We start from the raw sequence: 13,004 nt of genomic DNA on the forward strand, positions 1-13,004 counted from the left end.
TCAAAGGATAGGATGATATAGATTAACGAAGGATTCCTAGTCCAATGATAAAAGCTTGTTCATTGATAAGTTAAGGTTGTGCATTGAACATAAAGTTGTTTAAAAGCTCTCGTGTTAAAAATATACATATACAATAAATATGTTAAAAAGTTCAAATGCACAACTTCTCTTCACAGTGAACCAACTTGATCGATGGACAGCAAAATCTATTTTTATCAAGTGGCAATACGCCACTACCCATAATAATTTATACTAATTCATAATTTACATATTATTTATAGCAAATTGGAAGACACTATGATAATTGATACAATGTGAGGTTTTTTGTTTTTCTAAGCGTGGGTAAATAATAAGGGAGCAAAATAAGTAGTAGGAGGACAAGTTAACAATTCAGTATAAGTATATTAGTTCGGGTCCACGTTTTAGACGATGTTTGACTTCAAAATCGATGTTTAGGACTAGCGAGTTTTCAGCGCGAACTCTATATATATAGTTGAAAGCTTTTTAAAATGTACATTTATACCAAGTGATGCCATTATCACAAAAGAGCCGCATGTGCAATAATACGTTAGATTGACTGACTTAAAATTTCAGATCTGCACCGGCTCAAAGTGAGATTATAAGAATAAAAAGAAAAGAAAAAAACGCATTCACATAACAGAACTCATAATCTTCTTAAATATATTTATCGTGTAGCAATCAACAGAACATGGTATTCCAATCCACCTCCATACCATGATAAACATGAGAACCTTTCTTTTTCTTTATATATACCACTTAGAGGAAGCTCATGAACTAACTTAGGTAGATTCTACAGCAAAAATCAAATTTGCACTTCTTGTTATTTTTACTACTTACATGTTGAAAGTCCATTGCGATATGGACAATATTTCAACAGCATAATAACGCGATATTCTACCTTTCACAAGATTTTAACGGGAGAAGAAATTTGATGCTGGAAGTTCTGCATACATGTCAGCTATTTCTTTAGCAAAGTATGCTCTTGCTTGTGGCCTTTTTATCTGAAAGAAGAACAGGGAACACAAAGCATAAACTTGGAGACCTTACGTAGTTGTCTAATTGTTGCTATATAACATTTACCTTAAACGTCGGAGTAAGTAGATCATTCTCCATAGCAAATGGCTCAAGCACCAACGTAATAGCTCTTGCAAATTCGAAACCTCTCAACTGCAAAGTGATTACCATGAGAAACATGTTGATAACACAAGGCACTACATTTCCTTGGAGGGAAATTCAAATTACCTGTGCTTCCTTGCCAACAGTATCCATATCTTTCAGTACTGCAGCCTTTGCTCTTGGATCAGTGCAGAGCTGTTTCATGTCTTTATTCTGCTCTTCACCAAGATAAATATAATCACGTACTAACAAATACTTATATATTTCTCTTCACGTTTCAAAAGAAAAGCTATCTCTCTTGCATTGTTCTTAATTATGACCATATGAACATTTCATGAGGAAAGTATCAGGCAGATACCCTAAATTTTCAGATTCAAGATTATGTCTTCGAGTACCTACGCTATACAAGTGAAAGCATATTTCTTACATTTCAAAGTCTGTACGATTGTGAAAAGAAAAGAAACTAGAGCCAGAATAAGAGGCATGATATTATGATTTCACAAGATGTTAAAGGAAAGCAAATTTTGTCATAGATCAAATATAGAGTTATTACCAAGGGAAATATGCTAGGTTGGAGGGAAGAGTACAGAACAGAGAAGTGAAATACTGAGACCAGAGACGACTAATTAAAGAGGGGTTTTCCTCTAGTTCGGTAAAGAGGTGAAAAGATAATGGACATGGTGTGTTCTTTTTCAAGATTTTCTTCATCTACTCTAAGTACATGTACATTCCAAGGAGAGAAATCGGAAATGCATCTTTTCATCCTTGTACTCGTAGATTCATCTTACGTGGGAGGCACAAAGAACCCCGAGGAAAAGGACACCCTCCTGTTCTACACAGTTAAATGCATAAGGTAAATGATTTTTTAGGTTCACGTGTATTTTCCTGCCAGCTTATATTATGATGAATATTGTTCTGATCTTTATCATCTCTTTCCCTGTAAGAGAACTGATACACATAAGCAAATAGTGTAATCTCCATGCAATTTTTCTCGAGAGAAGGTTGAAGACGTAAGAGGAATTTAGGGTGTCACCTTGATGCCTTCATTCATAGCCCATGCTTTCAACATATCTGGATCCACACAGACTATGCCTACCAGAGAGGCATTCAGGCTGTCACCTGACAAAGCAGAATAGAGTACAATGGTCTTAGAAAGGTGACATACAAAGAGGGGGCGGATGGGATTTTCTGCGACGCGATATCTTACCATGTATAAAGCACTGTGTAACGTACTTGCTCTTTGCATAAACATTCTCAATTTTTTCTGGAGCTACATATTCTCCTTGTGCCAACTTGAAAATATTCTTCTTCCTATCAACAAATAGCAAAAGATCAGACCTTCTACAAGTAGCCACTGGTCTCCATATACTATGCAACTTCAGTAAAATGGATTATAGTTACAAGGAAGCAACCTAGCAACCTTATTTAAGTTCTCCAGGTTCAAGGAACAGAAATAGATTGCAAAAGTAATCACTCTGTAGAGCCTGACAAATGCTCTAATAATTCCAAGGCAAGTACTATTAGCTATCCTCTCACCTGTCAATAATCTTTAAGCGGCCCCCAGGTAGCCACAATCCAATATCCCCGGTGTGAAGCCATCCATCTTTGTCAATCACTTCTTGCCTGAACAATGTCATTGTATAATCTAATAATTTAACTTGGATGGTTCTCTGCTAATATGTGAAACTACAAAAGCATGAGTAAGTTAAGAGATGCCCTTACGTCTGTGCTTCATCCTTGTAGTACCCTTGGAACACTATGGGGCCTCTTACACAAATCTCACCACGGGGATAAGGCTGATCTTCAGATGTATAGTTCATTTCAGGGACATCAACAAGCTTTATTTCTTAAACATGAAAACATAATTAGTCCAGTCATAAGACAAATGGAAGAAAGAACTCACTTGGAGTCATACTAACCACATGCAGGATTAGGAGAGCCCACATGACCAGATAAGATATCATTCTGGTCCATGTTACTTATAACGCAGGAAGTTTCAGTCATTCCATACCCTTCTACAACTTGACAACCAAAGCACCTGAACAATAAAACTATTAAACTCATTTCACACAAAAAGAGTATCTGATCTCAGTTATGTTTATAAGTTGATCATAATTGGTGAAATTTCATGAAGTCAAGCATGTTCAACTCACACCCGCAAAAAGTCCATCACATCAGGAGATAATGGTGAAGCTCCTGAAACCATATAGCGAACTCTTCCTCCTAGCCTTGCTTTTATTTTGTTGAATACCAATCTATCCCAGATTGAGAATGAATTCTTGCCTGGAAAAGTAAATACAGATCGACATATATCACAGCAAAAAGAGATGTGTCTTCCTTCTCTTCATAAGTCAATCCTACTAGAAATGCAAGAGAGGCTCAAACTGCAGAGCTATTTGGAAGGTCAATACTAGTAGAAATGCACCAAGGGACAATCCAACAATAAAGCATCAAAACTAAAAGCGCCCTATCATGAAAACAAAAATTGTTATTTTGCAAGCTAGTTGGGGGAACCCATCCTCATAAACAAAGTCCTCAATGCCACCAAATGAGCAGTATTACAGGAACAGAAAGCAGCTTTCCTGTCCATTAAATTCTTTAGTTTCTCACTTTCCCTTTTCTTAAAATAGTCAACAAATGTCTCTTCAGTTCACACCAAAGTTTTCCAAGGAGTTGCGACCTTTTTATTCCTCTGAGTGGCTTCCCTGTCCAAATAAAAACCGCAGGAGTTTGTTTCTTTCCCGCTTTTCTGTTATTTTCCATTTTTTTGTTCCCTTGTTACTTTTCCCATCTTACTGAGAAGAGAGCAATGAATTTACAACTAAGGAGAAGTCAAGAGTCCATAGCAAAGAACTACCTTCCAAGGTACCTGAACTTGATACTTTTACTCACAAAATCAACTAGTATTGAATGGGATAATTTCTACAGAATAACACATCAGCACCAAAACAAAACTTATGCAAGCAACATTATAGTACAAAAAGTTATCTTACTGGTATAATTCAGGGCTGAAGCATTCATTACAAGCTGCCTAGATCATAGTGTTTCATTTTTAGGAAGTCAGGGCTATGTCATACTACAAGTGGTTTAACATGAGTCCACTGACTTGTCACTTCCGTAACAGCTGCTAGATATTGCTAGGTATATTAGACGTGGAGTTGGTAAAGGGACTAACTGCAGATCAAGCTGCAGATGTTGAATGCTCATCTTCAGCTGACACAGGTCCAAACCCATGCAAGCACATGTGGCATAGTCTATAGATGTGAAATTCTCACCAAATTTAACATTCCAAACCCATGAGAAATGAAAAAGTTAGAAGTCATATTTTAGAACATGCAATAATCATGTTTTGAGAAATTTCACAAAATCAAAATACATTTTTGTCGGCTTTAATCAGTATCATCTATGTAATGCTGCTGCAAAAACTAATTGATAAATGGTTCTTGTCACTTCACATCATGAAAAAATGATTCTTGTCAATTGTGAGACAGTTAGCAATTTAACAGGGCAGTAAACATATGTTGGAAATACTTAAAAACATCCCGAAAGAATTTAACCTAACTCATTAGTTTTTTTTCCTTTTGTTGCAATCATAATATTCAACATGCTCACATAGAAATAATGTGTATCTTCACTCCGAATGCACTGTTCTCCATACTAACAGACTTCTGTGCAAAACAATCTTAAATTCTAAAGAAACATAATATGATGCAAACAAGATAATTAGAGGTCCAAAATCACACGTGCAGCCATTATTTCTCAGTAGAGGTAAAAACACCTTACCATTGAAAATTGCTTGCTTCTTAGCATTATAAGCAGCATTAAATATCCTCTCTCTCAGAGAACCAGATGTCTTCACAACATTCATAATGCTGCAATAAGCATCTAAGTTAATTGAGGATCACATAAAATTAAAATTAGCACAAATGGCAAATCAGCATCAACAGTCAATTACCCGGAATATATTCTATTGTATAGCCGAGGAACGCTGCAAAATACAGTGGGCCTTAATACAGCCATATCATCCACTAGTTTCAGATTATCCTGAATACAAAGTAAAGTTAAACACGGTATTTCCTTAGAGAAATGTGAAGAGACTGCTTAGAATATTGTAGACATTTGATTCTGAATAGTTCCTATTTTCACACATATCATATCTCCTAAATGTCATTAAGCAGGGAGAAGTGTCAGATATTGAGTTATTGCAACAGGAATGGGGAGATTGGAACAAGGAGGAGAAGGACAGGGGCGGTTCACTTTCTGGTGCAATGGTGGTAGTAGGAAGAAGAATAAAATAACAGAGACGAAAAGGAAAAAAGAAAAACAAAGTTCAGAATAAAGTAAAAAATTGAGATACATTAAATTTCTGTTTTTCCCGGGGGGATACTCACAAGTCACAACAGCAATACCAAGGGGAGAGTGCGAAAACCTTTTGCCTTTACTCTTTGTAGTCTTATTTGTTTGATTTCATAGGTATGTAATCTTCCTTAAGAAGGATGGAACTATCCAGAAATTGGAAACAGAAAGGAGCAGAAAGCCAGAAAGAATGACAAAGGGTAAACTAAGTAGCAAATATCATGATCAGTAAAAATGAAACGAAATCCATGACAAATAATTCACGTTATTGATATAAGTTAAGTCTCTTGCACAGTAATATCGTTGATTTACAACCTACTAATTCATATATTTATTCTAGCAAGGAACAGCATTCACTTTTCCCATGTCTTCCTCTATGGTTGTACTTAGTTGTATTTCAATGTTTTCAAGCCATTGTTTGAAAAAATTCATGTTCAAAAAATTAAGTCACAAGAATTACATATAGTTTTGGATGTATCCGAGATAGAATAAACCATAGACTTGACAGATACGGTTCATGAAAGGACTGCTAAAAGAAAATCCAGAAAGCATTCTAGGTTAAGTCTTATACCCCCTGATAGAATCCAGAAGCTCCTCCGAAATAGACCAGCAATACTTGGGTAGCCCTCTCAAATATATGCGCCAGCGGAAGATATGAGATGTAACTATTAAAATTTAGAAAAAAAGTTTCAGGAAAATCTACAGTTTTCATTAGAAAGTTTCAACTGAATGCAAGAGGTGTTTAGCTTCTGAACTTGCAGTAAAAAGTGTTCATGCTAAATCTTTGGTTTGTATTGTAATCATTAGTACTCACATATCTGAAGAATATAGTGTGATGCCAAAACTCGTACCAGCAACATTTGCAATCAGGTTTCCATGGGTCAAAACAGCGCCCTAAAGATATGCATCTTGCTTCAATTATGAAAAAGCAATAACATTAAGAATTGAGGAGAAAATAATCTTCCGTACCTTTGGCGTCCCAGTAGTACCACTTGTATAGCATATCGTAGCAACATCCTCAGGTTTTGGTGTGCAAAAGGGCTGAAGATTGCTGAGACCCTGAAAGAAATCATGCGCTAATTCTATAAAACACCAACAACCAAGTAGTAATGCATATATACAATAGTTATACACATAAACAAACTCACAAGATTCAAAAACAGGATAGTATTTAAGAGTGCATTTAGTTTGACACACTTCTTTGTGCAGTGCTATACACAGAAGTAAACTTTCAGTAACGACTTTATATGGACATGCTTGTTTTTTTTGTCTTTTCTCCTTCTGCTTTTTTTTTTTTTTTTTTTTGATGAAGAGATTTTGTGTCTTTCCATTATTATTCATGTAGATAATTCTTAAAAAATAGATGAAGCACTGTAAGATAAATTTCAAAGGGCACATGGAACTAGGAAGAAAATACTAATATTCTTCCTATTTTCATAAATAAGGGGGGGAAAGAAATAAAAATAAATTCAAACGTGGTAACGTGATTTTATCCATAAGAAAAGCTTGACTTTGAAGAGGTCTCAGATCTGGCCAGGCAAAATAAATTCAGTTTGATGTTGGATTAAAAGTACTAGACACACACTATCATTAGTACTGCACACCTTGTAACATTATCTGGCCTCCCATGAAAGAGTTCCACATAATGAGAGAAAGTCGAGGCAAAAACGTTATGCATGCACCAGTATATGGAAAAGGGAAAAAAGAAAAATCTTTCCATGAGTGCTTTCAAAGTGATTCCAGTGAGACAATAATCCTCAATGTATCAACCTGTAATCTCATGCAACATTGAGAAATGAAAAAGAGTTGCAGCTGCGTATAGTAGTAGGCATTTTCAATGCTGCTAGTGAAATTACACTTATGGATATATCTCCTGCCACTCCACCCATGTCATTAAGACATTAACTGAGATATGCTAAAGATCCTATGCAGCACAAAACTACCAAGCATACTAAGTTTACATCTCTGCATCTGCTCATTCTGACTGGGCACAAAATCTAAAACTGATCATACCATGAAAATACGACTGGAGTATATATAATTAGGGGTGGCAAAATCAACCCCAACCTCATACAGGTTAGGTCATGACCCGCTTGTTGAGTTGACCCAACGGGTTGAATCCAAAATGATCCATCAAACAATCGAATCAAAACGGGTTAAAGCAGTGTAACCCGTAGGGTCAAAATGTAACCCAATCCAAACAAGCAAAGCATATTAGTAATGAAACAGTTTGTACTATGTTTGGTTTTCACAATATAAATGTTTAGTTTATGCAGTTGAAATGTTGAAGCTTTATGAACTTTCCTCTAAGGAGTTTTACTTTTAGCCACTTATGTCCCCAAAAGTTCACAAGGAAGTAAATCCTCATCACTAAACATAGTTTTAAATAATCACCCCAAGTATCAGTGCCTCATATGTTAAAGCTTTGGTCACTTCACACACAAGTAGAAATTGGGTGAGTCGAAAATGGTTAGGTTATGTTGGACAGGTTGGGTTATGACCCGTTGTTTGACCCATCTTGACCCAAACAAACTTTGGGCAAGTTGGGTCTTGATCAAATTATTAACTTGACCCATTTTTTACCTGCCCGAATTTGACCCAACATGCCATTTTCCACCCAGGGGTAGCTCGACCATAAGTCCAACAAAGCAATCGCTTGGGGCCTCAATTATTTTGGGACCCCATTTTTTCCTCAAAAATGTGTATTTTATATATAAACTGTTGCCTCAATCGAAAAAAGTTTTTCAAAATTTAAATTGATAAAATCTTATTTAAAATTAGTACTGTCTCAAGAGAGAATGAATGGATTAGATATATATCAATTGAAAAGGGATTGTTAGGACAAATCAATTAAAAACAGTAATTAATGACTTCGCATATGAAAAAACTAGAAAAGTAGACGTTAAATAAAAATATATATTGACGATTTTTCCTTTAAAAAAATTTAAGGCCTCTGTTTGAAGTTTGACTTTAGGATATTCCTTCACCTGACTAAGTAGTGTGGAATATGATATGATCTCCACACCAGATGACGGTGAAAGTGATGGAATTCTCCCATCTACTGCTCCAACTACCTACACCGTACTCAAGCCAGATGAATTGCAGTTCAGCAATAATGCACCATTTCCATCACTAAATAAAGACAGCATTGCTTACCACAATTAAATGCAGTGAAGGTATCTCCGATAAGAAGCTAAGCAACTGCAATTTGAAGAGTAATATTAAAAATAAGAACCACAACAATGACTACAAGGAACAACCTAGACAAAGTAAATGGTCTATCAAGTACATCTTTTTCTATTCCCCTGCATTTAAAGTTAAGGCAAATTCCAAGATTTGATCTTTTTTTATGTTCTCTCAAATATATAATCCACCTATGAAAGTGGGGAGTTAGGCTCTTTTTATTAAAATCAATGGTCAGGAAGATTTTCACATTTTATCCTATCTGTTGTCCAATTACTATAGATATGTGGCATCTATTGTTATATCCAACTAAACACTTTCAGAAATGAGAACCCTTTTTAACAAATACTATTGTCCTAACCTTTAGCTGTCGTTACCTTATCACCATTCTCACTTCTCACCTTTCCATAATGGCACTAACCCACACCCATCATCTGCAACCCACCATTTCTGTAGTCATCAAACCCATTCAGTGCCCTCCATTTTCAAGAAAGTTTCAGAAAGGTGAAATCTTTTTTGGCACCACTTTTTCAAGAATCCAGACTTATCACAATCCAGTAGTACCAACCTTGACCAGAAGACTATTCTTGCCTTCAGTTTCTGGTATCTGGGATGCACTAACAGGTGGTGGTAACTCAGCTGTGATGGCTATTCGGAAGGGAATGTTTCTTTTTCGACAGGGCGATGTGTTAGGATCTTTGGTGGAGTTTGACAAGGCAATTGAGCTTGATCCTCGCCAGAAAGCATATCTTTGGCAAAGGGGTTTGTCTCTATATTATCTTGATAGGTATGAGGAGGGTGCAGAACAGTTCCGTTTAGACGTTGCACAGAATCCAAATGACACAGAGGAGTCAATATGGTGTTTTCTTTGTGAATCTCAATTATATGGAGTTGATGAAGCAAGAAAAAGATATCTTGAGGTAGGTAGAGATTCTCGACCAGTCATGCGAGAAGCCTATAACTTGTTTAAAGACGGTGGTGACCCAGAAAAGCTTGTTGCTTCATTTTCAAATGGACAGCCAAATGAATATTTCTATGCTTCTCTATATGCTGGCTTGTACTATGAATCCCAGAATGAACCAGATGCAGCTAAAGTTCATATGATTGCTGCTTGTCAATCTCCTTATGGATCAAGGTCTGATGATTACATGGCTGCTCTTGCCAAGGTTCATTGCAAATGTAGAAATTGGAACCTCAACTAAGAGAGTACAGGAAAGAAGAGAAACATTCTTGTGGAAAATAAAGGACAAGGAAAGAACAGTGCAAATGATTTCTCATGTAAATTGGTGAATGAAGAAAAGAAAAGAAGATAAAGGGAAGTTTAGCAACCATCCCTACATGACTGGATAAAGGTATAACTAAATAACTAATTTAGTATTACGTCTCCTTCCGATAATAAAAGGAGGTACTATAAGTTGCTATGTGATTTTATTTTCTCAGTTTCTGTTCCAATTTTTGAGCAAAGACGAATCTTGTTATTGTTAATGCATTACTTATTCCTTAAAGAAAAGGTCAGGAAGAATATTAACCAAATATGGCCAGTAGAAAGTAGATCTGAGATATCAGTTTTTCAATCCAAATGCAACAATTGTAGAAAGTAAAAAATGTGTTCGAACATTCTGTCTGCAAAAGAGCAGTTAACCTCAGAGAAGGCCTAAAGCCTATATTTGAAACTGTTTGCTTCTTCGACTTCCATGTCACCTCAAAAGAACTTGTAAGCAAACTCACATGATTTAATGTTTCTGGCACACAAAATATAGCTCCAATTGCTGCATGGTTTGCAATATATTTTACAGCTTCTGGACCTACAAATTTTATGGCTTAGGAGATTTAGCAATGTTGGAAAGATCTGAAATGCAATAATTTCCATAATGACTGAAGACCAACCAAGAGTATCATATAAAGGAACTGAAATATATGAATATGCAGAGCAGGCATGGTCGACTATCAGCCATTCTGGTCGGTTAATGAAATATAAACCAACACAGCATCCCTGTCAAGAAGTGCAGCAAACAAAATGATCAGTATATAAACTGAAAGCATTCCTAAATGATTTAAGAAGCTGACAAAGTAAGTTGCCTTGGGTATCTGACGAAAAACTAGCGCAGAACCAATTGCTGACCGTGCAGTACCTGCCTCCCCATATGTTATCCATTTGTACCTGTAGAGTATATTACACTGGATGAGTATGCTTTGAAGATAAATTGTAAGCTCAATTACAAGCTTCCAGTGGCTAACATACTCTCCTACTGTTCCATCCTCTCGAACTCGTGAACCTAAGTATTTGCAGTCTGGAAACTTCTTAACCGAGCGCCTAACAAGACAAACAAATCAAGGCAAAAGAAATGAAAAAACAATTCAAAAAGTGGTGAATTTTCTTGATAATAATTGATACAAAAGGAAAATGGGGAGTCGATCAGGCAAGCTTGGTTGCTCACACAAAATTGTCATGTAAGGTACCAATTTCAGGATGATCTGCAAATCTACTAACAAGCTTCAATGGAGAGCGAGCGGATCTGCATTTAAAAGAATTAAAGCTCAGTTGTGCCTCAGAAAACATAGAAGAGTTTGAACTAACTGTTCTAACCTGTACACATTCCACTTTCCTGTCTTCAGTTCCTCAGGGAGCGCATTACTAAAACCTTGCTCTGGTGACAGTTCAATAATCAGCAAAAAAACCAATGGAGGAGAGAGAGATAGATAGAGCACAGAAAACAAGGTAGTTTGATCACCAAGTATTAAGCTGAAACAAACATGCTAGCAATGAATAAAATGTAGATCAGAGGAACATGTAGAGGAATAACTATCGGTAAATCCAACAAATAGCTGGACATCCGACCTACATTATCAGTTTGCATGCAGATGCTCTCCAAACTACTTTATCAACACTGTTAAGTTGACAAAAAGAAGAGAAGAATTTAGGTAAACACAAGCTAGGTAATAAATGCCAGGCATGAGGTGAAAAAAAAGGATGCCAGTCATGATTCTATTTCTATAGGTCAACTGCCGCATGTCCTAAACAACAAACCAAACAACAATATTAGGAGAAAGGCAGCTCTAAGAGTTGGTACTACAAAGAGTACAATGACACTTTGATTTAACTTGTTTTTGGGTCTCTATCTCAGGTACCTAATATGTAAAAGATCTTTTTCTTCACAGACTCATAGTGCTAGTCATTATCCCCCACAGATGATTCAGCCCTGATAATGATCAAGCACATTGGTTGGCAATGTGAATCTTCTGATCAACCATGTTCACACAACCCCCCCCCCCCCCCCCCCCCCACACACACACACACACCAACAACAAACCCAAATTTACACAGCTGCAGAACGAATCAAACCTGCATATGTTGAATTCGGACTTTATTTTGATCCATTATAACCTAAATGGATACTGAGGTGGTAATCCTAATTATGTTTGTGGATAAGTTTGAGACAAAATAGAAAATTGGCCGATGATGTTAGGCCCTCTCTACAACTATACACCAACCTTCCTTCCCCATTTTGTTGAGCTATTCGAAAGAACATGGTAATTGGTGGAAATGAAAATTGATCTAAACGCCGATAAAAAAATCTTCAAGTATCGCAAGAGCACGTAATTGGTGGGCGTGGAAGTTGGTCTCAGGCTTGAACATCGATACAACACATACTGAACATTGAGTTGCATGTCAATCTCAACAAAAGAATCCACCTTTATGTTGTAATTTGATCCTTTTAATGGACGTCAATTTGATCTCAAAGCATATATATATATATATGTGATAGCTTGTTTTGTTTTTGTCACATATATATAGTCAAGAGTGAAGTCTGCACCTGATCAAGAACTATCTTTTTCTTTTTCTTCTCTCTTCTCAGTTGAATGCTACTTAAGAAATTGGTCTACTAAAAACTGACGACCATTACCTTAGCTCTTTTACACGTACGGAACAACAAAAGAACATGTATACAAAGCTGCATTCTTATTTAAGAAAACAACACACACACACACACATATATATATATATATAAATATATGTGGGAAGTAGATGGGAAATAATACCATAAAAGAACTTGCTGGCGGCATTTTCACGGTGGAAAAGTGACTGTTGATCATGATCACCGGCGGTGGAAGTGATGATCAGGTGGTTGTGAATAGTTCTAAAACGACGTTCAGCTAATTCTGAATTCATCAGTTGGAACGACGTTAATGAATCCTTGTAATGTATAGTATTGTTTTGCTACCAAATTTGTTGGTGGTTTTTTGGTTAAGAATGCAACTACTCCCTACACATGCATTGTTACATAAGGAATGACATCAATGGCTTTAAAAGTGTAATAACTTCAGTA

General features: G+C 36.3%; 2 protein-coding genes across 5 annotated transcripts; one reads left to right on the forward strand and one right to left on the reverse strand.

Annotated features, from left to right (window-relative positions):
* Nucleotides 1-655: 655 nt before the first annotated feature.
* LOC132609352 (long chain acyl-CoA synthetase 6, peroxisomal-like) lies at nucleotides 656-13,004 on the reverse strand. 4 transcript variants are annotated; one of them, XM_060323293.1, is made up of 23 exons: nucleotides 12,718-12,999; nucleotides 11,264-11,324; nucleotides 11,115-11,192; nucleotides 10,919-10,990; nucleotides 10,756-10,837; nucleotides 10,564-10,669; nucleotides 10,405-10,481; nucleotides 8,650-8,694; nucleotides 8,481-8,567; nucleotides 6,463-6,552; nucleotides 6,308-6,387; nucleotides 6,065-6,158; nucleotides 5,093-5,181; nucleotides 4,921-5,009; nucleotides 3,291-3,420; nucleotides 3,057-3,175; nucleotides 2,860-2,983; nucleotides 2,674-2,760; nucleotides 2,345-2,448; nucleotides 2,171-2,256; nucleotides 1,264-1,350; nucleotides 1,102-1,188; nucleotides 656-1,022 (listed from the first exon to the last, which is right to left on the reverse strand). In XM_060323293.1, the coding sequence occupies exons 1-23, from the start codon at nucleotides 12,845-12,847 to the stop codon at nucleotides 933-935; spliced, it is 2,094 nt and encodes a 697-aa protein (XP_060179276.1). In that variant the 5' UTR covers nucleotides 12,848-12,999; the 3' UTR covers nucleotides 656-932. The 4 variants fall into 4 exon arrangements, with proteins under 4 accessions (XP_060179276.1, XP_060179277.1, XP_060179278.1 ...); XM_060323294.1 differs by lacking the exon at nucleotides 11,115-11,192 and having other exon boundaries at nucleotides 12,718-13,000; XM_060323295.1 differs by lacking the exon at nucleotides 8,481-8,567.
* LOC132609353 (uncharacterized) lies at nucleotides 8,889-10,161 on the forward strand. The gene has a single exon (XM_060323298.1). The coding sequence runs from the start codon at nucleotides 9,087-9,089 to the stop codon at nucleotides 9,876-9,878; it is 792 nt and encodes a 263-aa protein (XP_060179281.1). The 5' UTR covers nucleotides 8,889-9,086; the 3' UTR covers nucleotides 9,879-10,161.

The sequence above is a fragment of the Lycium barbarum genome, chromosome 9 (genome assembly GCF_019175385.1).
Source record: "Lycium barbarum isolate Lr01 chromosome 9, ASM1917538v2, whole genome shotgun sequence".
Lineage (NCBI taxonomy): Eukaryota > Viridiplantae > Streptophyta > Magnoliopsida > Solanales > Solanaceae > Lycium > Lycium barbarum.

Coding starts and splice junctions, on each gene's coding strand:
- LOC132609353 (XM_060323298.1), top strand. CDS start 9,087: ATGGCACTAACCCACACCCATCATCTGCAACCCACCATTTCTGTAGTC.
- LOC132609352 (XM_060323293.1), bottom strand. CDS start 12,847: ATGAATTCAGAATTAGCTGAACGTCGTTTTAGAACTATTCACAACCAC. Junction 8,568..8,649: donor CTTCACTGCATTTAATTGTG/GTAAGCAATGCT, acceptor AGTACGGTGTAG/GTAGTTGGAGCAGTAGATGG. Junction 2,449..2,673: donor CGCTTAAAGATTATTGACAG/GTGAGAGGATAG, acceptor ATTTGTTGATAG/GAAGAAGAATATTTTCAAGT.